General features: G+C 42.8%; 1 protein-coding gene across 2 annotated transcripts in view; it reads left to right on the forward strand.

Moving 5' to 3' along the window:
- LOC115085319 (E3 ubiquitin-protein ligase RNF125-like) overlaps positions 1-24,645 on the forward strand; it is a 36,281-nt gene extending 11,636 nt beyond the window's left edge. The window contains exons 3-6 of one of the 2 annotated variants that reach the window (XM_029591188.1): positions 7,395-7,489; positions 8,840-8,939; positions 17,712-17,816; positions 18,572-18,705. In XM_029591188.1, the coding sequence (XP_029447048.1) occupies positions 7,395-7,489; positions 8,840-8,939; positions 17,712-17,816; positions 18,572-18,643 (372 nt within the window). In that variant the 3' untranslated portion in view covers positions 18,644-18,705. Of the gene's footprint in view, positions 1-7,394; positions 7,490-8,839; positions 8,940-17,711; positions 17,817-18,571; positions 18,706-22,463 lie in introns of those variants that run through there. The other variant, XM_029591187.1, reaches the window with a different exon arrangement.
- The last annotated feature ends 843 nt before the right edge of the window (positions 24,646-25,488 follow it).

The raw sequence follows: 25,488 nt of genomic DNA on the forward strand, positions 1-25,488 counted from the left end.
CTGTCCTGGAGAGCCAGGGTAGACTACCTGACTCCCAGGTGTGAAGGGTGGCAGATGTGTGAGCTCTTTGTGCTGCGGCAATCTTGACGCGGCCTTGAGGGTGAACCCACGAGGCCTACGCCAGCAGCTGTGAATTCGCCCTGTAGCGGGACAGTCTGGAGCTTCACCTTTACCAGCCACTACCCCGCAGGTTGAGCCCTTGGGTTCTAGAAGTTGGCAGACCTTAGGCAGGTCCCTAGGGCACTGAAGATAACTAAAGTCCAAAGGTGAAACAGACTAGTGGAGTCAGGGACAGGCTGGATGAAGCTGAGAAGTTGGGTGACGTTTGTCTGCGTGTCTTTTAAAATGCTCTGCCACTTACTCAAGGACACTGTGTGTCATCTGTGCCAGTTCCTGTCCCATCAGATTAGCTGCTGGGCAAGTGTCAGAGATAGGAACAGACCTGGGAGTACAGGAATGGTGACCAAACATGATATAGAAGGATGATGATCCTGTGGAGCTGTTCACAAGATTATTAAGGGCAAATTTGACCCATGTAAGGAGGGATGCCCAATTATCCTGCCATTGGTTCATGTAGGCTCGTAGAAAGGCTTTGAGACTGATTTATCCACTCGATTTGTCCATTAAGAACATAAGAACATGCCATACTGGGTCAGACCAAGGGTCCATCAAGCCCAGCATCCTGTTTCCAACAGTGGCCAATCCAGGCCATAAGAACCTGGCAAGTACCCAAAAACTAAGTCTATTCCATGTTACCGTTGCTAGTAATAGCAGTGGCTATTTTCTAAGTCAACCTAATTAATAGCAGGTAATGGACTTCTCCTCCAAGAACTTATCCAATCCTTTTTTAAACACAGCTATACTAACTGCACTAACCACATCCTCTGGCAACAAATTCCAGAGTTTAATTGTGCGTTGAGTAAAAAAGAACTTTCTCCGATTAGTTTTAAACGTGCCCCATGCTAACTTCATGGAGTGCCCCCTAGTCTTTCTACTATCCGAAAGAATAAATAACAGATTCACATCTACCCATTCTAGACCTCTCATGATTTTAAACACCTCTATCATATCCCCCCTCAGCCGTCTCTTCTCCAAGCTGAAAAGTCCTAACCTCTTTAGTCTTTCCTCATAGGGGAGCTGTTCCATTCCCCTTATTTTGGTAGCCCTTCTCTGTACCTTCTCCATCACAATTATATCTTTTTTGAGATGCGGCAACCAGAATTGTACACAGTATTCAAGTTGCGGTCTTACCATGGAGCGATACAGAGGCATTAAGACATTTTCCGTTTTAGTCACCATTCCCTTTCTAAGAACTCCCAACATTCTGTTTGCTTTTTTGACTGCCGCAGCACATTGCTCTAGGAATGGTAAGGTAAGGTGAGGTGAAATCTGACGTAATTCCAAACTTCCTACATAGGTTTCTCCAGTATCGAGTTGTGAACTGAATTCCCCGGTCATAGAGAATGTGGAGGGGGAGCTTGGGCAGACGCAACATATGTTGGACAAAGAATTAAGCCAGTTCAAGTGCAGACAGAAAGCCCAGAAGGTACATGAAATGAGCCATCTTAGGAAATCTAACCATTACCACCCATATGGTGGTGGTGCCATCAGAGAGGGGAAGGTCAGTGACGAAGTCATTGGCCAAGTGGGTCCATGGTTCCTTGGGGCTGGGAGCAGCTGTAACATTCCCCAAGGCCGTACTTACTCACTTTTATTTATGGTATAGGTGGGGAAATACTCTATGTAACGTTTCACATTGGTCTTCATCTGAGGCCACGACTAATGTTAAACGATTAGTTCCAAGGTTCAGGTGACGCCTAGGTTCCCTGCCAAGTGGGAGTCATGAGCCCACTGTCTTAAGTGCTGGCTTACCACAGTCTTCCTAGGAGGAACTGCAAATGTGGCAGAAATCTCAATGTTTGCAGGGTCGATAATGTGACATGAAGATTCCTGAGTACCCTCAGTATCAAAGGAAGAACACGAGGGCATTGTCTTGTCTGTTCTTTTCCATAGGATGGTACCATAACTCAGAGTCAATCCGATTGGAAAAACAACAACCAAAGGACTTGCCAGGAGTTCAGTCTCTGCGCCTGTCCTAAGTATTTTCTACATTTTGTGATCTGAATATATAGTGACTGGGTGCTTGACTCCTTCTAGCAAGTATCACCATTCTTCCAAGGCTAATTTGACCGCTGATAGCTCACAATCACCAATGATATAATTCTTCTCTGGCAGAGAGAATCTCTTTGAAAAATAGGAGCAGGTCACGAGTGTACTGTTATGGTTATGCTGTAAGAGGACAGTGCCTTCCCCGAGAGTGAAGGCATCCACCTCCAGGATGAATGGCTTGGACGGATCTAGGTAGTGTAGGCACAGATGAGGGATGAATTTCTCTTTGAGATGCTTGAATAGTATCTGTTATCCAGTTCTTGGTGTCCAAGCCCCTTATAGCTAGGTTTGGGAGTGGGGCCACCATGGAGGAGTAATCATGGATAAATTGCCTAATAGTAATTTTCAAAACCCAGGAAGCGCTGAAGCGCATTGAGGCCCACGGCCTGGGCTACTCCAGTATAGCTTTTAATTTCTCTGGGTCCATACAGAGGCCTTGGCGAGAGATAATATGACAAGAAAGGAAGTTCTTCCTGTTCAAAGGTACACTTCTCTAACTTTGTGTAGCGGTGGTGCTCAGAGTTTTTGGAGGACCTATTTCACATGATGTCTGTGCTCCAACAATGACTTTGAGAAGACTAGAATATCATCAGATAAATTACCACATTGGAGTAGAGCAGGTCACGGAAGATCTCGTTTACCATAAATTGGAAGACTACAGGGGTGTTGCACAACCTGAAGGACATCACTAGGTACTCATAGTGTCCATCATGGGTATTAGAGGTAGTCTTCTACTTGTCTCCCTCTCAGATTTTGATGAGGTTCTATGCCATCTGAAGGTCCAGCTTAGTAAATACTTCTGTGCCACAAAGTCTGTCAAAGAGCTTAGAGACCAAGGGAAGAGGGTAATGATTTTTCTTGGTAATAGAGTTAATACCATGATAATCAGTGCAGGGATGCAAGGATGTAGCCTTCTTCCATATAAAAAGGAATCCAGCCCCAGTGAAAGAGGAAGAGTGGCGAATGAAGCTGCTATCCGAGTTCTCTTTAATATATGTTGCCATAGCCTCTGTTTCCAGAGCAGAGAGCAGGTATACTCTGTCTCTGGGTGGAACTTTGCCAGGCATCAAGTCTATGGCACAATTGTAAGAGTGATGAGGTGGTAGGAATTTCACTTGCTGCTTACTGAAAACATCAGCAAATTTGGTGTATTGTGGGGGCAGACCCATAAGCCCCGAGGTAACTGTCCAAGCCATAGACACCACAGGTAAGACTTTTGGCGAGGCATTGCTTATGACAACTAGGGCTCCATCTGTCAATTTGCAATGTGGGCCAATTGATTTGGGGATCAATGAAGCATGGTAGGCCCAAGATAATTGCATTGATTTGTCTTGGGCAACACGTAGAGGCTGATTTGCTCTCCATGCAGGATCTCTGTGGTCAGAAGTATTGTGGCTCTTGTAACATGACCGAACACGGGTTCTCCCTAAATGGAGGAGATCGAGAGCAGGCTGTCCAAGGGAACTGTCAGTATGCGATAGTGTTGAATCAGAGCTTCATGGATAAAGATGCCTCTTCCCCCCCCCCCCCCCCCCCCCCATATCCAGTGTCCAGGATGGCAAGAGCATCACCAAGAATGTCCCCAAGAGATAGGACTATACTGGGACTAACAGTTATGGAGAGTTGCAGGGTTGACCTAGGGTGGCCTCTCCCACTTGGGCCTAGGTCTTGAATTTCCTGGCTCGTTCAGGCAGAGACTTGCAAAATGCCCAGATGCAGCACAATTTAAGCAATTGTTAAGGCTATGGCACCTCTGCTAAGTTTAAAGCGATCCATCTGTATGGCTTTTTCTGGTGCAGGTCCTGGCTCCAGAGGAGAGCAGGAGGCTATAAGAAAGTAGAAATTCGGAGCAAGATAGATGGGGCAACGAGCCAAACCTCGCTTTTGGCCCATTCCTGAAACCTCAAGTCTAGTCGTATTACTAGGCTTATCAGGCCTTCCAAAGAATCCGGTAGGTCCCGGGCAGCCAGCACATCTTTTAATGCGCTCTGAGAGTCCTTGTTGGAAAATCGCAATCAGACTGTCATTGCCCCACTGAAGTTCAGAGGCCAGCGTGCGGAAGTGCACCACTACTCTCCCATAGCTCGGGAGCCTTGCCTAATCTGTAGGAGTTCAGAGGCCTTGGAAGCCATGTGACCAGGCTCATTGAATATTTGCCTGAATTACCGTATTTTCCGGCGTATAAGATGACTTTTTAACCCCTGAAAATCTTCTCGAAAGTCGGGGGTCGTCTTATACGCCAGGTATCGTCTTATAGGGCAGCTCTTCTCACCTGTGTGTCGCGTGCCCCCGGTCTCTCCCGCTGCTCTTCCTTCCCTGCTGCCGTTGCCGCTGGGCTATCAGCACGTTCAAGCCCAGCGGGAACGGCAGCGGTGCAAAAAAAAAAAAAAAAAAGCTGTGGCACCCGCGGCTGGCCTTTTCTTCTTCCTGCGCCTGCATTCCCCCCCCCCCCCCCGGACCCAGAACAGGAAGTGATACGCGGTGCGCGGGAAGAAGAAAGGCCGTGCCGCGTGATACAGTAGAAGCGGCCGCTGCAGCATCGGCCCATGAGCAATTGAAGCAGCCGGTAATCGAGAAAGGAGACAGCAGCAGGAGCCTCCCGCGGCCGATGGGTTTCTTCTTTCTTGGCCTGCGGGGGCTGGAGGAGGAGGCTGCTGCAGCTACTATTTGTGCTTGGGGGGCGGGGGAGGGGAGAGGAAGTGAGTGAGAGAGAGAGAAGCAGCCAGCCAGCCTGTGTGTAAGTGAGAGAATGTATTTGATTGAGAGCATGTCTGTGATTGAGAGAAACTGGTCAGAGAGCTCATGTGTGTGTATATGTGAGAGACAATGAAAGTGACTGCTCAGAGAGATGACTGATGTGTATGTGAGTGTGAGAGAGAGAGAGAGAAAAAGCATGGAAGTGAGAAATCTGGGTATGTGAGAGAGCATGGGAGTAAGAAGCCTGATTATGTGAGAGAGAGCATGGGAGTGGGAGGGCTGTGTGTGTGTGCGTGCATGAGAGAGAGACTGGTTGATAAGGTGACGGTGTGTGTGAGAGAAAGAGACTGGGGTGTGTGAATGTGAGAGAAAGAATGTGATTCAGGGAATGAGAAGCCTGTGCACGTGGAGAGTGAGCATGGAAATGAGAGAGAGACTGGTGTGTGTGTGTGAGAGACAGAGAAAGTGATTATGAGAGTGAGAAGCCTGTATATGTACGGTAAGCAGAACACGGGAGTGGGAAGCCTGTGTGTATGTATGGCATGAAAGAAACTGTTCAGGAAGGTGTCTGGTGTGTGTGTCAAAGACTGTTTGGGAAATGATTGGTGTGTGAGAGACAGAAACTGGTCATGGGGGCATGACTGGTATGGTGTGTGTGTGTGATAGACATGGGCCCTAAGGAAGAGGACCATGAGTATAGAGCTTAGCCACTACTGCTGCTTCTGGTGTGTGCTACGGCCTGCATGGAAGAGGAGTAGGAGAGCTGCTGGAGGGGGTAAGGAAAGGTGGCTTTTTAAGTTTATTTTTCTTGATTGACTGCCATTTTAATTATTTAATATTATGTGATGTGTCTGCTTTTTTGAAATATTTTATTGGTGTTTGGAGAATGTTTAATAGTTTTTATGAGTTTTTAATTGTTGGATGTTATTCTGTTCATTTATTTTATTTATTTATTTATTTATTTTTAATTTTTATATACCGAGGTTCTTATAGAGACTACAAATCACTCCGGTTTACATATAACGATAAGCTGTTTTGAAACATTTATTCTGCTTATTAGTATAGTTTTACAATTATTTCTGTGTGGGAATCTATAGCTGCTTGCTAGTTCTGTTTTCCTAATAAGAGGTGTATTGGTTTTTAGGGCCTGATTTAATATTTGTAATGTTGCCTTTTCATAGATAGGGTTGCTCCTGTTTGAGTGTAAAATTATTTTTTTTCTTAAAAATATGTATAAAAAAGGGGGGGTTGTCTTATACGCCCAGTCGTCTTATACGCCGGAAAATACGGTATTGCAGGAAGCGTGCCAGATTCACCAAGAGCAAATGATCCCTTTCCCAAAGGAGTGAGGCCTAAGCCAGCGCAGTGCCGCCCAACAAGGAAAGAATGTTATTTTGACTTAGTCTGTTAGAGACAAAGGTACCTGCAGTTCAAATTGCATCCAACAATGGTTGAGAGAACCTCTGCATTTTAGTGGGCTTCCATTATACCTCGGAGGTGGAGGCAGGTGGAAGCATGGGAGTAGCAGGCCACAAGATAGGTGCTGGAGCATGAGCCAGAGCAGGCTGGGCCGCAATGCCCTGAAGATATCCAGCCAGGGGGGAAGTGTCGTCATCGTTTCTAATGGACACCTAAACTTTTTCTCCCATCCTGAGAAGCCTAATCTATAATTAATCACTGGCATCTGTGTTCTGCCAATATCATTTGATGTGGTGTTTGCATGATAAAAGGCAAGAATGGTCAATAAGAGGAAAGCTGCAGACTTAAAACAATTCTCATATGCGAAAATGGCGAGGAGACTAGCGATGGCGCTCATGCAGCTATTACCACAGGCCGCAATTTGTAGGAAGATGAGCGCATGTCTTTACCTGTATCCCAAACCTTGAAGAAAAGTGATATCCCATCCAAGAAATGAATTTCGTGAGTGGTTTTGTCAGCTTCATGCTGATATTAAAACTCATAAGCATGAATTGTTAGCTAGGAATGCTGAACTGCGTGAGGAAATGGCGCAGGTTGTTAGACATCTGGCTAATAATTCTTAACGGACCTTGCCTCCAGAAACTTGTCCAGACTATTTTTTTTTTTTTTTTTTAACCTGGCTTTACCACTGGCCTTAATCACATCCAACACATTTCACAGCTTAATTGTGCATTGACTGAAGAAATAGTTTCTTAAATTTGTTGAGCAAAGTAGTATGGTTGCTGTGTTAGTCCACTTTAATATGTAAAAAAAAGGATCAATAAACAAGTTGTAGGTGATAACTTTTTATTGGACTAGCTCAATACATCTGTGACTGTCACCTCTGTCAAATCCTCCCTTCCCCCTTTACTGAGATGAAATGCCATATGAAGACAGCCTCAGGCCTAGCTGAATCTGTACTATATAAACCCAGTGAACACTGCGCTGTTTCTTCACAACCTGAAAACAAGCCAGAGTTGTATTGAGTTAGACTAATAAAAAGGTATTGGCTGAAACTTGTTGGTTGATTCTTATTTTTAAATTTGTTCATGATCTCATATATTCCACAGGTATGTCTGAGTGAAATGAGAGACCATTTCAATATTTGTCAGATATACATAGAAAAATATGGACAACTGGAAGAACTTGTGAAAGCAGCATCTAGGTACACATTTCTTGCATCTGATAAAAAAAATATCATCATACTGTCAAAAAAAAAAAAAAAAGTATAGTAAGTTTTAAAAATCTGTGTTTTGGAGCTGACTCAAGCCATAGCATTAGGGCATAGCAGAGTCTGGTTGGGGTAGGAACCTGGCAGGTGATGTGCTTGAGCCCAGAGAGGGTGGGGAACAGAAGGAGGATGTCATAAAGAGCAGCACCGAGGAAGCATCTTGCCAGCAAGGCGCCCCAGGGCCGCTTGGTAATACCTTCTGAGGTGGATAATTCAAAGAAGAGAAAAGTATGAAAACCCCCTATGGCTATGAATTTTTAGCCTTCATTTTTATTAAATTAGTAATCCATTTGGCTACAATGTCTTTTCCCCAAATACAGAAACACGATGGCAGAAAAAGACCATACGGCCTATCTAGTCTGCCCATCCATACCAACTACTCAGCACTACAATCCCTATAGTTTGCAGTCTTTGTGTTTGAGCACAGTGCCTCCTAGAGAGGATAAAAAAACGTTGCTGAAACATCTTTCCTTACCCAAAGGAAAATTTTTGTGCATTTCACCGCTCTGAAGATTTTTTTTTAAAACTTACTGGGGTAGATTTTATAAATCTGCTCCCGCGCGTACTTTTGTTCGCGCACCAGGCGCAAACAAGAGTACGCGGGATTTTAATAGATACGCGCATAGTCGCGCATATCCATTAAAATCCGGGGTCGGCGCGTGCAAGGCTCCCAAAATCGGGAGCCTGCGTGCGCCGAGCCGCGCAGCCAGCCTCCGTTCCCTCCAAGGCCGCTCTGAAATCGGAGCGGCCTCGGAGGGAACTTTCCTTCCACTCCCCCAGCCCTATCTAAACCCCACCCTCCACCTTTGTTGCACAAGTTATGCCTGCTCGAGGCAGGTGTAACTTGCACGTGCCGGGCCGGCCGCCGGCACGCCATGGTCTGGTCTGGAGGCCGCGGCCACGCCCCCGGAATGCCCCCAATGGCGTGCCGGCCGCGACACGCCCCGGGACTTACGCCCGTCCCGGGGCTTGTGTGCGCCGCCGAGCTTACTCAGCATAGGCTTGGGGCGCGCAGGGGGAGTTTGGGCCAGGTTTTCGGGGGGTACGCACGTATCTTACGCGCGTACCCCTTTGAAAATCTGGCCCATTGTTATTTTTAAGCTTAGAACATTTTGTATTCTCTGGTCAGGCCTGCTAAGGTTTCGAGCTGCCGTGGATTTTGTCCTTCATTAAGCTGTTATAATTCAAAACTAGCTCTGCTTATAATAGTTAATAATAGATAGGTATACACTGAGGGAGGAAAGTGTTCTTGCAACAAAATAATCCCATTTTATTTCTCTTCAGTACTTCAAGATATACTTGCCCATATTGCCATGAGGAGCTGGATGAAGACAGGCTGATGGACCACTGCCTTGCCTACCATGGTGCAGAAAGGAGATTAGTGGTAAGCATGTGTCTCCTCTTTTGTTTGCATATTCTGCATACACAGATTTTGGATATAACCCAAAGATCAAGTGGAAGAAGCTGATTTATTGTGAAATGGGTAAGTCAGCTATGGTCCAGCTACCATTTTAACCTTCATGGCCAGCATATCTCTGGTTAGCAAGAGCTTCTCTTCTGACTTGTGTAGCTCTTCTGGTATCATCTGGGATGGCAGGGATCACACTCCGTCCTGGGAACATGTCCCTATACAAAGTCACAAAGTTCAGACTCGGGACACAGATTCACCAATGGGGTGGGGGGTAGGATAAATCTTCAGGACCCAAGGTGTAGAGGGATGATTCTTTCTGTGGGTGCTGTATCAGTTGGGTGTAAACCGTAGATGTAGTACCAAAAATAATAGGATGGACACTCTGGGTAGGTGTTCCAGACTTAAACTTTACTGTAGATTGGATGCATCTAAAAAAGGTGAGATTGTGAGTCTTTAGCTGTAACCTAGCAGAGGATGGAAGATGGCTCTGTTGTGAGACAGATGCATATCCTATTCTTCATCACCCTATTCTCTCTGTGCTAGACTACTCTGTCTATAGCTAGTCTGAGATATCAGGACATCCTGTCTTTGGAGGGCAAAAATGAAGATTAAAACCTCAAAGTAGTATAGAGCAGGCATGTGATGTTGGTGAAGGGATTCAGCTCAATGTGTCTCTGGTCCCTCTCTACTTACAGCTAGCAAAAATGGGGACAAACAACCCAAAGTAAAAAAATGCAAGATTTTGCGATATACCAGAACAATGTGTACAACAACCAGGGAGCCCAAGGTGTCAGCAAGCCAGCTGGTGTGCCCTGCTGTGCATGGGCCACCTGGTCTTAGCATTCATTCACCCAAGGTCCACAGTTAATTTTTTAATTATTTTTTTTAAAGCAAATACAAATCAATGAAAACAGTCCGAATCGAAATTGATGTGAAGTCCAACAACAGCCGTGATTTCATAAAAAAATGCTTCTTTAGGGACTGCTTATTATATTTCAAAATCATAAAACTAATTAGTCATCAACAAAGAAACAAGTAAAAATATACTTATCTGAAGCAAACCAGTGCCACTTTTTGGAACAGACATGCAGGTCTCAAAAAACTTCATGAAGGGAACCTGTTAGAAGACAAGAGGCACTTATTTATGTCTCAAAGGAATTAGATGACATAATCGCGTTGGTGACGCATATTGATGGAAAAATTGGCTGTCCAAATTCACCTCCAAAACAGGGGCTAACATGAAGATGTGAACATCTATGTCTCTGAGAATACAACTGTTAATTGCCTTGGCGCTGAATCAGCTGTCATGGTCACCTCAGATGACAAGAAAATGGCATAACGATTTAAGGATCTTCATTCCTGCAAGGAACAGTTATCACTTGCCTCCAATGACAGGAGGTTAGTATGAAGATGTAAAGATCTGTGTCTTGGAGAAAACAAAAGTTAGTTGCCTCGGCGTTGAATCAGCTGTCAGTCACCTCCGCTGACAAGGAAATGGTATAAAGACATAGAGACCTTCATTACGGCAATAAACAGCAATCAGTTGCCTACAATAAAAAATATAGCATCAACAACTACAGTTCGTTCAGCCCAAAATTACATTAAAATCTAAGTCCAAATGTAAACTATGTGGTGCAACAGTGTTCAAACTGTGAATCCAACATTGTTCCAAATGCAGCAATGTTGCATCCAGATTGCCTTCTCTCCAATTTTGTCTAGGTTGATCCAGAACACAAAATCTAAGATCCTGAAAAGATTGGGTCCGTTCATCACAGTGCACTGCTAATAAGCAGCCCCTGAAGAAGCAAAACCACGGCCATTGTTGGGTTTCACATCAATTTTGATTTGGACTGCTGTTTTTCATTGATTTTTATTTGCTTTAAAAAAATACTTAAAATAATTCATTGTGGATCTTGGATGAATGAATGATAAGACTGGGTGGCCCGTGCACAGCAGGGCACACCAACTTGCTTGCTGACACCTTGGACTTACTGGTTATTGTAGACATTGTTCTGTATATTGCAAAACCTTGCGTTTCTTGACTTTGTGTTGTTTGTCCCCATTTTTGTTGGCTATTTGTCTATGGGACTTCAGTGGCTCTTCTTGTTATTGTAATTGTACCCTCTCTACTTATACAAAATACTAGAGACCAACTAACCTCAAAGTTATCACAAAGAATTGAAGATGCTGAAATTTACTGTAAATGAGCTTCATACTAGGCATCATCGATAGTGACAACCACTTTAAGGCTCTATCATATATAATCATGGGTCATTTGTTGAATGTCATATCCAAATCCAAAGAAATCAAAGTGAATACGTTTTGTTTTTTTTATGCAAGTAAAAACTGTTTCCCCAACCAAAGGAGAGTGAAAATGTATCCAATTGCAAACTGAATCGATTGTATGCAAACAATGTAGAATTAACTTATCAAATTCATGCAAAATCTCAAGCTGCTACACGATTGGAACCTTTTTTGTCAGGCATCAAGATGTAAATTAGATGTAGCAGATGAACTTAGCACATCGCTATTTAGCGGCATCCATAAACAGCGGCAGTGAAATCTACTACATCTAATCTACATCTTGATGCCTGACAAAAAAGGTTCCGATTGTGTGGAAGGTTGAGATTTTGCTACAATTTGATATGTTCAATCTACATTATTTACATACAGTCAATTCAGTTTGCAATTGGATACACTTTCACTCTCCTTTGGTTGGGGAAACAGTTTTTACTTGCATAAAAAAACTTATTAACTTTAATTTCTTTGGATTTGGATATGACATTCAACAAATGACCCATGATTATATATAAGGCAGAGCCTTAAAGTGGTTGTCTCTATCGATGATGCCTAGTATGAAGCTCATTTATAGTAAATTTCAGCATCTTCAATTCTTTGTGATAACTTTGAGGTTAGTTGGTTTTTAGTATTTTGTGTTATTTGTCGACTCCTATTCCTCGCAAGAGATTTGGATATTGCAGATTTTTTGTTTGCTTGCCCACTCTACTTATGTCATGCGGGGGGGGGGGGGGGGGGGGGCTTTCTTAAGTAACCCCTGCTACGGGAAGAAAGGTCACTGCCCACTGAAGGCCCAGTAAGGGTTGATGGAAGGACCAGCCCAGCACAAATATTTTGAGGACAGGGATTGGAAAGGCTATTTATTTTTATTTATTTATTTATTTATTATTTTTATATACCGACATTTGATCTCAATCGAGTTTATTAAAGTGGGTGATACAATGTTTATGTATTTGTGCTAGATTATTTATTTATTTATTTATTTATTTATTTATTTATTTATTTGGTAAGGTATAATTATATACCATCATTTGGATCAATTCCTTCACAACTGTTCACATGGCACAAAAATGAATTAATACAATACAAACAATAAAATTAGTACAAGTGCCAAACATCCAGTTAAATAAATTGTTACATCATAGTCATATTAAAATAAAAACCACTAATAATAATTCTAAAAAAACATAATCTATAGCTTAAAATGATCATCAAATGTAAAATCATAGAAACATAGAAATGACGGCAGAAGTAGACCAAACGGCCCATCCAGTCTGCCCAGCAAGCTACGCACTTTATCCATTTTTTTATTTCCCTTTTTCTCTCTCTCACCTGTTACTAGTGGCTTCCAGTACCCTCCAGCCCTAATTCCCCTCCACCCCACCACCAATGTAGAGAGCAGCGCCGTATCTGCATCCAAGTGAACATCCAGCTCAATTAGGGGTAGCAACCGCTGTAACAAGCAGGCCACATCCCTGCCCCATACTCTTACCCACCCCTGTTTTTTTGTTTTGGAGATGGCAGCCCTCCATCCTTCCGCCCTGTGAAGGTGGAACACCCACCACTGGCATCCCCCTCCATGAATGCCTCTGTGGCTACTGCCGCTCCGTGCAGTTTTGCTGCCTCCTCTTTATTCACGCCCTCTAGACTTGATGGATCCACAGTGTTTATCCCACGCCCCTATCCTATGCACAATATAAAATACATTAAGTAAAACATTCTTAAGAACCTACACACATAGTAAAATTAATAAAAGCTATAAAACACTTCTATGGGCTGGATTTTCTAAGTTCGCAGAATTTAGAAAATCCGGTGGTCACGGGGGGGCAGTCCTGTGCTAGCCGGCAGCAATCGCACCATCCATTGCTCCTACCATGTGACAGGGGCCGGCCAATGGCACCGATAGCCCCTGTCACATGGTAAGGGAAAAGGGCCATCGGCGCCATTTTGATTAGTGGCAGCCGACGGCCCGAGAGCGGGAGATCGCTCCCGGGACCCCCACTGGACCCACCAGGTAATTTTAAAATGTTTTGGGGGGGGGGGTCGGGAGGGTGGGGGAAGCTAAAGGATGTGTTTTAAAGGCTCGGGGTGGGTTTTTTTGTTTATCAGCTCGGGCGCAGCCGATTTAAAAAAAAAAAAAACTAAAACAAAAACTATCGGACCGCACGCAGAAAATTTCCCGATAGTCCCTGAACCTGGAATCAGAACCGGTTCCGGTTCTGATTCACATCTCTATTGACAAAAGCCCTTTATTAGCGGATCGCAGGTTTCTTTGTGGGATATGTATTTGAATTTTAGTGTTAAGCCATTCGGTATTATCATCATTTAATATTTTGTGAATAGTACATAATATCTTATGCTGAATTCTGTATTCGATCGGAAGCCAGTGTAAGTCTGCTAATATTGGAGTAATGTGCTCTGAATGTTTTGTACCTGTTACAATTCTGGCTGCTGTATTCTGTAGTATCTGTAGAGGTCTGATTGTTGATTTTGGTAAACAGAGTAGGAGGGAATTAAATAATCAGTGCTTGTAAATATTAAAGCCTGTAGTATTGATCTAAAATGTGAAAATGGTAGTAGCGGTTTCAAATTTTTTAATATCAATTTTGCGTAATCCTCTCTTACTTTTACTGATATATGTTGTTTGAAATTTAATTCTCTATCTACTATTACCCCCAGGTTCCATACTGTGTCTGTTTAGTTCAATTTTTAGGTTGTCCTTTAGTGCAATTGGTGTTTGTACAATTTTTATTTGTTTTCTCTTCAGTTGAATAAATTCCATTTTATTTATATTTATTATTAATTCCATCTGTGTCAGGAGTTGTTTAATCAGATCTAAGTATAATTTTGCTGTTTCCAGAGTTTTTTCAATGGTATCATCAATTGGCAATAGTAACTGAATGTCGTCTGCATATATAAAATTCCGAGACCAGATAAAAAATGACAGATTGGTAAAATATAAATATTGGGGCGGATTTTAAAAGGCCTGCGCGCGCCGGCGTGCCTATTTTGCATAGGCCGCCGGCGCGCGTAAAGTCCCGGGACGCGCGTAAGTCCCGGGGCTTTCGAAAAGGGGCAGGAGGGGGCGTGTCCAGGGGCGTTCCCAAAACGACGCTGCGTTTCGGGGGCAGGCCCGGGGGCGTGGCGCCGGTCCGGGGGCATGGTCGAGGCCTCCGGACCAGCCCCCGGGACCGGAGGACGGAGCGGGGCTGCCGGCGACGCACGCAAAGTTACGCCTGCTGAAAGCAGGCGTAACTTTGCCGACAAAGGTAAGGGGGGGGGGTTTAGATAGGGCCGGGGGGGTGGATTAGGGAGGGGAAGGTGGGGGGAGGGTGAAGAAAAGTTCCCTCCGAGGCCGCTCCGAAATCGGAGTGGCCTCGGAGGGAACATGCAGCTCGCGCTGGGCTCGGCGTGCGCAGGTTGCACAAATGTGCACCCCCTTGCGCGCACCGACCCTGGATTTTATAAGATATGCGCAGCTACGCGCGTATCTTATAAAATCCAGCGTAACTCGCATATTTTTTAAAAATCTGCCCCATTATGTGTAGCCGACAGTGCAGATCCTTGAGGGACTCCAGTTGTTAAGTCTGTTTTGTCTGATAATTTATTGTTAATTAAACCAGTTATTAAGAAACAGAACATGGACAATACAATATTGAACAACTATAGGCCAGTATCTAATCTGTCCTTTCTGGCAAAACTAATAGAAAAATCAGTACAAAAACAATTGGCACAACACTTGGAAATAAATAACATACTATACCCAGCTCCACGTGGTTTTAGGAAAAGTTTTAGTACTGAAACATTACTTCTCTCGCTATCAGAACAATACTACAAGGCTTCGACTAGGGGAATCAATACCTACTCATTTTACTGGATTTATCAGCCGCGTTTGATACGCTAAATCATAATATACTATTGATTGAATGAGATAGGACTGTCTGAGAACATGCTCTTGTGGTTCAAATCGTTTTTATCCAATAGATTTTATCAGGTACAAGTTAACAATAAATTATCAGACAAATAGATTTTCAGTGTATTGATTGTTTTGCTAATGGGTTATATATCAAATAGATGTATTTTTATATATTGTTTATATATTCAATTATTTGTATTTATTTATGAATTGTATGTATTGAAATTGTTATGCTGTATTACTATGCTGCTGTTTTGTAATTTGCTTTGAGAATCGGTTTTGCATTAAAAGAGATGCGCAAAAAGATTCTCAACGCAAATTATAAAACAATTACAATGTTGGGTTCCTTTTGTCTGATTTGCTGAGCTCCTCCAATGATTTCACAGCTGAGCCTTTGATATAGCCATTTCCTCATGAAAATTGGTATATCTAGACAGAGCAAACCAAAACACAGAAGTCTGACAAAAAAAAACATTTAATGACATCCATAAAAGCTGGGGAAATCAAACACTCAACCAACTCTTGTCACATCTGCTGAATTAAGGGGCAAGGGAGGGAAATGAATTCAAAAGCTGTACAAAAAAGTGTTGCTCTTTGACATCAGCAGAGGTGTCATTAGGTCCTTAAAAGATTTGGTGCTCAGTCCTATAGCCATCATTATGATTCTCCTCGTCCCTCCTCCCAGCTGGAAAAAAAGGGTGGGAGAGAGCACTTGCTGATATGATGTTAGAGCAGGCAGCCCTTCAAAGTATAGAGCCCAAGGCAGTTTCCCCAATTAGCCTTATTGTAGGAACAGCTCTGAGATCAGGGAATTGTCAAATAGAATTGATGAATGGGCCTTGTGTGCCAGCGCCTAACAACATTCCTGGACCTACCTCTAGTTGATTGGATAGACAAGTACATAGCACTCACTAGACAGATGGTAATACCCAGAATAAAGTCTAAATTAGCACACGTGAGAAACTTGTGAGCAGTTGTATGCCTTTCAGCTAAGTAGGGGGCATTTCTAGCTACAGTGCAGACTCTATATGTTAAGTGATGTCTGTGTAACTGAAAAGGCCAGAAACTTCATTTTTAGTTGATGCTTCCTGCAAACTTATTTTTCTGGGGCCTATGCTCTAAAATTCACACCAAAAAAGTTTTAGCATGCACATTGCTAAAAATTTAAATGTGCATGCTAAGGGGGTCATTTTCTAAGCTATTCCCGCATACAGGATCTGTTTCTATGTGTGTAAATGGCTGTTATAAAATTGACCCGGGCTTTGTTCGTGTAAAAATCATGTAATCTGTTTTTTATGTGTACTCGTACACAAACTGAGCAGAGGTGTTCTGAGTTGGAGTGGAGTCAGCATTTGCACAAGTTACATCCCCTGAGGAGGAGGTGTAATGTTGTGTGAGTGAATCTCAAATTTTCTAAGCAAACTTATACGGGCTGGCTAAAAATTGCCCTCTGAAACCCCACTTAACATGAGATGTGTTAAATATTTTGCGTGCCCTCTAATATGCAGTCTTTTCAGTGGCCATACATAAATAGTATAAAAGTGTGCACACTGCTTATCGAACTGTTCCCTCCGGAACATTCTTTTACCAGTCTGGAAAGTCCCTATCTTCAGGAGCAACCTAATAGCTGCCTAGTAGGGCTTCACCATGTATTTATATCATGGTATGATACTTGGCATAGCACCACGAGAGAAGTTGTGAGGTACTGGCAGGAGGGGCTCTCGAGCCTCTCCTGCCAGGCTGCCGGTAAAGATGGGGGTCCTTCCCGAATGGGAAAAGAATATTCTGAAGAGGTGGGGAGAGGGAGCAGATCGGTGTCTTGAGAGGATACCGAGAGTGCCTTTAGGGGAATCAAGCTTTTGATGGTGGTGGGATGTTTGCGAAGACTACATTGGCAGAAGGTGTCGGTTTGGGTCCTAGGGATGGGCATACCAGGCCTATGCATGGAGGGATAGTATGATTGTGTGTGTGTGTTGGGGGGGGGGGGGGGGCAATCTCTGTTTTTGGGGCGATGCCCTAAAGGCAGGGCCTCTCCACCAGTGTTAAATGTTAGTGTGTCAGCCCTGTGGACTTGCTAACATTTAACACCCACTCTGAGATAGATGTTAAATTTTACCCTTTAGTAGTCATGACCGAAAAAGTGAATGGACATACTATGCTATTTTGCACCAGTCCGCTAAAGTCTAATTTATATACAACATACCCTCATTTCTGTCTAGATATATGTAATTTTAACATGTACCCACTAACAACATCTGACCCTAGTTTAGTATACATGGTAACCTTTGGTGCATGGAACTTTTCATTCAAAGAAAAAAAAAGAGTACAAATAGCGTACATGATCAAAGATAACTCCATACATAGCAAATTCTAGGATGCATGCTAATCCCCACTAACAGCAAAACTTGGAAAGGCTGCAAGTTTGCTCCTCTTCTTACTTTGTGTAAAACTGGAGTGCTTCTTGCACGCTGACAGCTGTGCTTTGGTGGGCACACAGACTGAAGACCCTGTGCCCTTCTTTGCCTTTTCAGATGTGCCCAATCTGTCGCCTGATGCCTGGTGGGGACCCATCCTACATGAGGAGCTTTCTAAGACACCTGCATTTCCGACATGCAGACCATTATGAGGATTACATTGTGAGTAAACTCTGGGTATCGACTTAATTGGCCTGCTGCTTAGCTAGGGGTTAATTATAAACAGGGGAGACTGCTAAGGTGAGTGATGAAACGGGCACTGCCCTGAGATGGGGGGGGGGGGGTGCTGCTAGCAGGCTATTATGGGGATAGCTGGAAGGATGATTACAAGACACAGAGAGAAGAAAGACTGTGAAAACTGAAAAGAAAAGGGAAATTGGAGTAAGAGAGGAGAGAAATGAAGGAGAAGTGAGGAGGAGTGGAGAAAAGATAGTGTGGAGAGATGAGGGAAACGGAGGAGAGAAGCATGTTCAAAAAACCTGCAAGACAAATGGGAGAAAGCAATGATTGGAGGAGAGAGAGAGAGAGAAACATAGAAATGACAGCAGAAAAAGACCAAATGGTCCATCCAGTCTGCCCAGTAAGCTTAAGATAGTTTGTGCTGTGCCTCGTAGGTTACCCCATGCTTATCTGATTCCCAGACCATAAAAGCCAGGGCCCTCATTGGATGCTGTTGGAATCCAATTCCCCATTACCCCCGTGCTTATCAGTTTCCCACACTAGCCCTCATTGATTGCCGTTGAATCCAGTTCCCTGATATGCCTTGCTGATTAAGCAGAGAGCAGTGATGGAGTTGCAGTATCAAGGGTAATAACCGCCGCACCATCGAGTTCCTCTGTGCACTGTTTTCTTCATTTCCATCCTTTAGCCTTTAAGGTTCCACAGTATTTATCCCATGCCCTTTTGAATTCTTTCAGTTTTTTGGTTTTACCACCTCCTCAAGAAGGGCATTCCATCTCCTACCCTCTCCAGGAAGAAATATTTTCTGACGTTGGTTCTGGGGCATCCTCCCTGGATCACTTCCATCCTGTCTCTATCCCTTTTGAGATAAGGGCTCCAGAACTGAACATGATACTCCAGGTGAGGCCTCACCAAGGACCTGTACAAGGGCATCACCACCTCCATTTTCTTACTGGTTATTCCTCTCTCTATGCAGCCCAGCATTCTTCTGGCTTTAGCTATTGCCTTGTCACAATGCATCGCCATCTTCAGATTGCCAGAAACTATCACCCCAAGATCCTGCTCTTGGTCCATACACATCAGCCTTTTCCCCCCAGCCCCATCTCATACAGCTCTTTTGAATTACCGCATATCATATGCATGACTCTGCACTTCTTGGCATTGAATCCCAGCTGCCTAATCTTTGACCACTTTTCAAGCCTTCATAAATCCCTTTTCATTCTCTCTACTCCTTCAGGTGCGACTGCTCTGTTGCAGATCTTGGTATCATCTGCAAATAGACAAACATTACCTTCTATCTCTTCTGCAATGTCGCTCACAAAGATATTGAACAGAACCGGTCCCAATACCGATCCCTGTGGCATTCCACTTCACACGGCTCTCTCTTCAGAGTAGGTTCCATTTACCATTACACGCTGTCTCCTTTCAGTCAACCAGTTTGTAATCCACTCCACCACCTTGGTGCTCACTCTGAAGCTTCTTATTTTGTTCACAAGCCTCCTATGTGGAACAGAATCAGAAGGTTTGCTGAAATCCAAATAAATGACATTAGGTGCCTTTCCTCGATCCAATTCTTTAGTCACCCAATCAAAAAAGTCAATCAGATTTGATGACAGGACCTTCCTCTGGTGAATCCATGCTGCCTCAGGTCCAGCAACTTACCGGATTGTTGCTAGTTCAGTATCCTTTCTTTCAGCAGAGTATCCATTAATTTTCCCACCACCAAAGTGAAGCTAACCGGCTTGTAGTTTCCAGCCTCCTCTCTACTTCCACTCTTACAAAGCGGGACCATCACTGCTCTTCTTCAATCTCGCAACACCACTCCTGTTTCCAGGGATGTATTGAATAGGTCATTTAGTGGACCCGCCAGGACATCTCTGAGTTCTTAGTATCCTGGGGTGTATCTCATCCAGCCCCATGGACTTGTTTACTTTCAGTTTTTCTAGCTCTTCCCATACATTCTCTTCTGTAAAAGGAATTGTGTTTAGCCCATTCTCTTTTATGGTCTTGTTAACCAGCAACGGTCCTTCTCCAGGGACTTCTTTAGTAAACACAGAACTGACTAATTTGTTTAATATTTCCGCCATTTCCTTGTCTGTCTCAACACATTGCTCCTCGTCACCTTTCAATTTCACTATACCACTTCAGGCTTTCCTTCTTTCTCTTATATATCTGAAAAATGTTTTATTACCTCTCTTTATCTCTTGGGCAATCCTTTCTTCTGCTTGACCTTTTGCTTTTCTGATTTCTTTCTTCGTTTCCCTCATTTTCACCAGGTATTGATATCTGTTTTCCTCTTTTTGGGATCCTTTATACTTCTTGAATGCTGATATTTTTGCCTTTATATTTGCAGCCACCTACTTTGAGAACCAAATTGGTTTCTTTTTCCTCTTGTTTTTGTTTACCTTTCTAACATATAGCCTTTGAAATAGCTCCTTTTAATTTAGCCCACTGTTCCATCTCACCCATTTTCTCCCAGGCTTCTAGTTCTTTCTCTAGGTACATCCCCATTTTTTTTCAAAGTCCGTATATTTGAAATTCAAAACTCGTGTCTTCATGTGACTTTTTTGTATCTTATTTGCAATATCAGATCATCCCGTCTGATATTCACTTATACTCAGGTGGGCACCTGTCCGGACATTATAGACATTATCTCCATTTGTGAGCACTGGGGCAGGATTACACTGTTCCTCGTGGGATCCATTACCATTTGTTTGAGCAGAGCCCCTTGCAGGACATCCAGTATCTCTCTACTTCTCATAGATTCCGCAGAAGGGATACTCCAGTCTACATCTGGCAGATTATAATCTCCAACGAGCTACACTTCTCCTTTCTTTCCTATCTTTTTGATGGGTTTGATAGATCTCTGTCCAGCTCCTCTGTCTGAATTGGAGGCCTGTAGACCACACAGATGTAAATGAAAATATCATCATCTTTTTTTAGGCTAGCCCATAATGCTTCTTCCAACCCCACGTCCCCTGCATTTCAATTGCCTGGATATTGCTTCTGACATAAAGCTCTACTCCTCCCACTTTCCTGTCCTCTCTATCCTTCCTTAATAAGTTATAGCCCGGGATGGCTAAATCCCAATCGTGTGACTCCGTAAACCATGTTTCTGTAACAGCAAAGATGTCCAGATCCGCTTCCACGATTAGAGCCTGTAGGTCTGGAATTTTATTGCCCAGACTACGAGCAAAGGAACTAGGAAAAGAGAGAGAAAATACTTTGAGTGAGAGAGAGGTAACTGGAGAAGGCAAAGCATACATGGCCAACAGATAAACAGAATAAGAAAAGAATTAGAGCGAGAATTAGGGCTAACATTTACGGTAACATGCTAGCATTTTATAAAATATGCGGTGGCAGCTGCACAGTTTATAAAGTACCGCATAGTTCTGCTCTAAAAGTATGTGTGTATGTTTCAGTAGGCACAAATATTTTCAATGCAAGAAAGCACATACTTTCTCTACCCATTTTATGAAATATATGCACATATGTTTTAGGTGCATGAAAAATATAATATGCATTTGAAATAAGCATGATTTCTACACAGGCAGGTATTTTATAAAGTTTGTGCATATACCTTTTTGAAATACTTGCACGTGTACTTGGAATCATCATTTCACCAGTGCCTCTACCAGCTCACCCAGACCTCCCACCTGAAAACTTCAGGCAACAAACAAGTCCAGTTTCAGCTGTGTGAGTCAATTAGCAGCTGTAAAAGTGTACACATAACTGTTAATGCATGCATCTTCATATTAAAAAATAGCAACTACCATGAGTACTTCTGAACCTCACCCCAGAACACCCCAGCCTACCCCTTTTTCTCTGGTAAAATGTACACCTGAAACCAAAAATACACACACACTCCTAAACATTTATACAATAACATATATGCATGTACACAAACCCTTTTGAAAATTCATCTTTTAATGTATATCCCTCCAATATTTTGGTTCCATATGACCCATGCAGAAAGATTGTGTGTAAACTTAGATGTCAGATCGACAGTCGTTATATGTATTTTTTTCCTTATACTTTGGAGTGGCTGTCCATCCTTAGTAACCCTTAAGTCATTTGGCCTTACACTATAGCCTATCACTAAACTTGCTTGCCCACTTGCTTGCCCACTACAAACTATTCGCTAAACCCAATTCAAAACAGGTGGTTGTCTGGACAACTAGTTCCTCCAACACCATTAGCAGCAGTGATCCTAAGCATAGGTGCTGAGTTTTTCATGGGCATGGATAATGCACATGCTATCCCTGATCTTTGATTGTGGATATCTTCAGTTTCTAGTATGGGCAGCATATTTCCTTTTCACCCATTGCTAGGTGGGTCATGTGACTGCGAGGTGGTGATGGGTAGACTGCTGGAAGTTCAGCACCTCAAATTCAGTATTTTGAGTCAGGCCTCCTGATTAAGATTTCTCATTTCATGTTGTCAGTGCTTATAATACAGATTGACTGAAAAATAAATCTCATGTTGGATAAATCGATTTTGTTACAAAATGTGATTTCTTGGTCTGAGTTCACAAAAAAATCCACCCATCATTTTTTTTTTTAATTCAGTTTTTATCTCATTACAAATATTTGATAAAAAGCAAACCTTTTTTTTTTTTTTTCATTTTAGGATATAAACATAGTGGAGGAAGCATTTATTGAAAGAGTTTTAGACCTGTCACTTTTACACTACGTGAGACATTCAAACCACTGATAATCCTGCAGATGTCGACAAGAGGTTCAGTGAACAGTATGGAACAAAAAGCATCATGCTTCCATATAATTTATTCACCTTGAATCCATTGCTCTGGAATTTAAGAATATAGTTTGTAGTTTTCTGTAGAAGGAACATTACCATAGTAGATGTTACTTCCCAATATATTTCTCCCGTCCTCTCTTCCTCTTCCTCTTATGGCATTGCACCTTCTGTATATTTATTCCATTTGATGTAGGAGTTAGCGAGTTTGATATCTGCATCTCACTAGTGAGGGCAGAGATGCAGCAGGCCTATGGTCAATGTGGCTGCGGCCATAGGCGCCATTGACTAGGGGGGTCGCAGCTGTTTCCCAAAGTTGCTGCAAAACAGCAGCCTAATTGTTCTGCCTTTGGATCTGAGGAACTGCAGGTGCCTCAGGGCCAAAGTCGATGGGTTGCTCCTAACATTGCTCCCCCAACCCCTTCCAGAGATGGCCCTGCAGTAACAGCTGCTCCTGTCAGTTTCCTCGGGTCGGAAAAACATTTGGCAGTTTCTTCTGTCTTTTTTTCCTGTGATGGATTAGAGGGCTAAAGATTAATGGTTGCGTACCATCCCCTCCCATCAGCAGTCCAATTAGTAAGACAATGGAGCCGATGACCCTTACTTTTAATTTCATTCTCCTGCTGTCATCTCTGCTCCCTCCTGCTTGATTCAAAAGCTGTTCTGATTGGGTAAGAGAGGAGCCTACAGCAGGAGGAAGCTAAAAGTGCTGGCTGCCAGCTCCCTCTCTGACTGCCGAAAGAGAGGGAGGAGAAAACAAGGATAGAAGATGAAAGGGGTGAGGAGGGAAAAGATGGTAGGTGAGGGTAAGTTGGAAGGAGGCAGAGGAAGGGAAGGTTGAAGGGGTGAGGAAGAGAAGGAAAGAATAGAAGATGGGTTGGAAGATGGTGAGGATGACAAAGGGAAGAGAAGATTGGAAGTTGGAGATGAAGAAGGTGAGACAGGAGGGGGAAGGATGGAAGGTGATTTTAGGGAAGGAAAAAGGTGGCAGGGATTATAAAAGATGAAGAGTGGAAGGATGGAAGTGAAGGGGGTTGGAAGGTGAAAGAAAGGAGGAGGAAGGATGGAAGCTGAGGGAGGACTGTAAATTGAGAGAGGGAAGGGGAAGAGAAAAATGAAAGATGCAAGAATAGGAAGGAGGAGGGGAGGTTGAGTGATTTGGGAGAAGAGGGGTTTTCAGGGAGCAAGAATGGAGGCAGCTATTAAAAAGAGGCAAGGGGCCCATATAGCTGGAGATAGTACAGGGAGCAAACCAACGAGAAGGAATGAGAGGGGCTACGAAGGGTTCATAGAGAGGAGAATTGGGGAGTTATAGGGTTGGAATAAGGAGAACTGGAGAGGAAGAAGGAGGGATAAGCTCTAACTATGAGTTTATAGTGGGGCAAAGAGAGAGAAAAATGAGATGACAGGAAAAGAGCAGTTTCAGAGATATAGAGAAGTAAGAACAAACTGAAAATGGACTGGAGACCCTGGAAAAAATGAGGACATAAATGTTTTTTGAAAAATGTCCTACAAAGGTAGAAAGAAACATTTTAGTTTCAATTTAGTGAATGGAATATGTCAACTTTCAGAATGTGGAGCTCATGATATCTTTTAATTTTTCATGTGTGTCTGCTTTTATATTATAAATAACAATGTTCTCATATTTTAAAATTAAAACATATAACCGCGTGAATAATTTGCTGTCAATGATAAATAAACTAAACACCCACAAGGAATAGATTGTTCCCATCAGTTAATTTGCAGTAGAATCGTACATAAACTGTATGTAGGATGTTGATCTACACGTGTGGGTTTATGTTTAGATTTATAGCAATCTTAAAACTGATAAAAATGACTAAAGCAGAAAATGTTTTAGCCCATTCCCTATAGCTTTGTCCCATTTTGCTGTGATATATATACTTTTATTTTTGCTTTCAGTTTTAAACCTAAATAACCATTTCCATTTTTTTAAACATAAGATTGTAAGCTATTGTTGTTTTAAAAAATTCTATGCAATGAACATGCTTTTCTTGCAAGAAAATAAAAAATAGCAGAGCTGGATGTTTTCTTTAAATTTTGGTATACAAATGTGGTTCTTTTAATGCATTTTTTTTCAAGTAACCTTTTGGAGTTTGTTGCTTGATCTAGTCTTCCATACTCTGTGCCCTGCCACCCTGCCATCTATTGGTCAAAGATACATAGCTTTGCCTCCACATCATAGCACACAAACACTGTAGGGTCAAAGTTCAGCATATTTGACTGTCTAAGTTTGGGACTTAGCTGGACAACAGCAGGGTTTTAAGTTTCCTGCACACTGAAATTTTCCGGGTTATCCAGCTAAATAGCTGGATAAAATTTAGCATTCTAGGTGCTGAGTTAAGTTATACGGCTAACTTAGGAGAATAATGTTGACAGTCAGCATTATCCAACTAAGGAACAGATTCATTAAGGCTTTTCTCTCATTTTGTGTCTATAGGAAAAACCCTTAGTGAATCAGGTACTAAGTAAGTTAGATAACTTTAGGATTGTCTGAAAGCAGTCCTAACATTAGCTGGATGAACTTATCTGCTAACTTCTCGATAGGTGGGCAAATTCAGCAGCCTGTCTGTGCTGCTTAATATTCAGTATGTTAGTCAGATAAGTTTATACTGCTAACTTATTCACTCTCCGCCTGGCTCAATATCAGCCTTTGTATTTTCTTATTAAGGTAACAGCATTGGTGATACTAATTTTAAGGGTTATTGGCACATCTTCAATTTGATCCTGCTGTGCTAAACACACAAAGGCCAGTACTGAAAGTAGTTTGGCCGGGTAAGTCCCGACTTAGACAAAGCACGGAATTTAAAATCCTGCCTAGCTGACTGCCCCGGACTTAGGCCTGGATTTTCTATTGTCACAAAGATTAGTGAATCCCGTG

This window comes from Rhinatrema bivittatum, chromosome 2 (genome assembly GCF_901001135.1).
Source record: "Rhinatrema bivittatum chromosome 2, aRhiBiv1.1, whole genome shotgun sequence".
Taxonomy (NCBI): Eukaryota; Metazoa; Chordata; class Amphibia; order Gymnophiona; family Rhinatrematidae; genus Rhinatrema; species Rhinatrema bivittatum.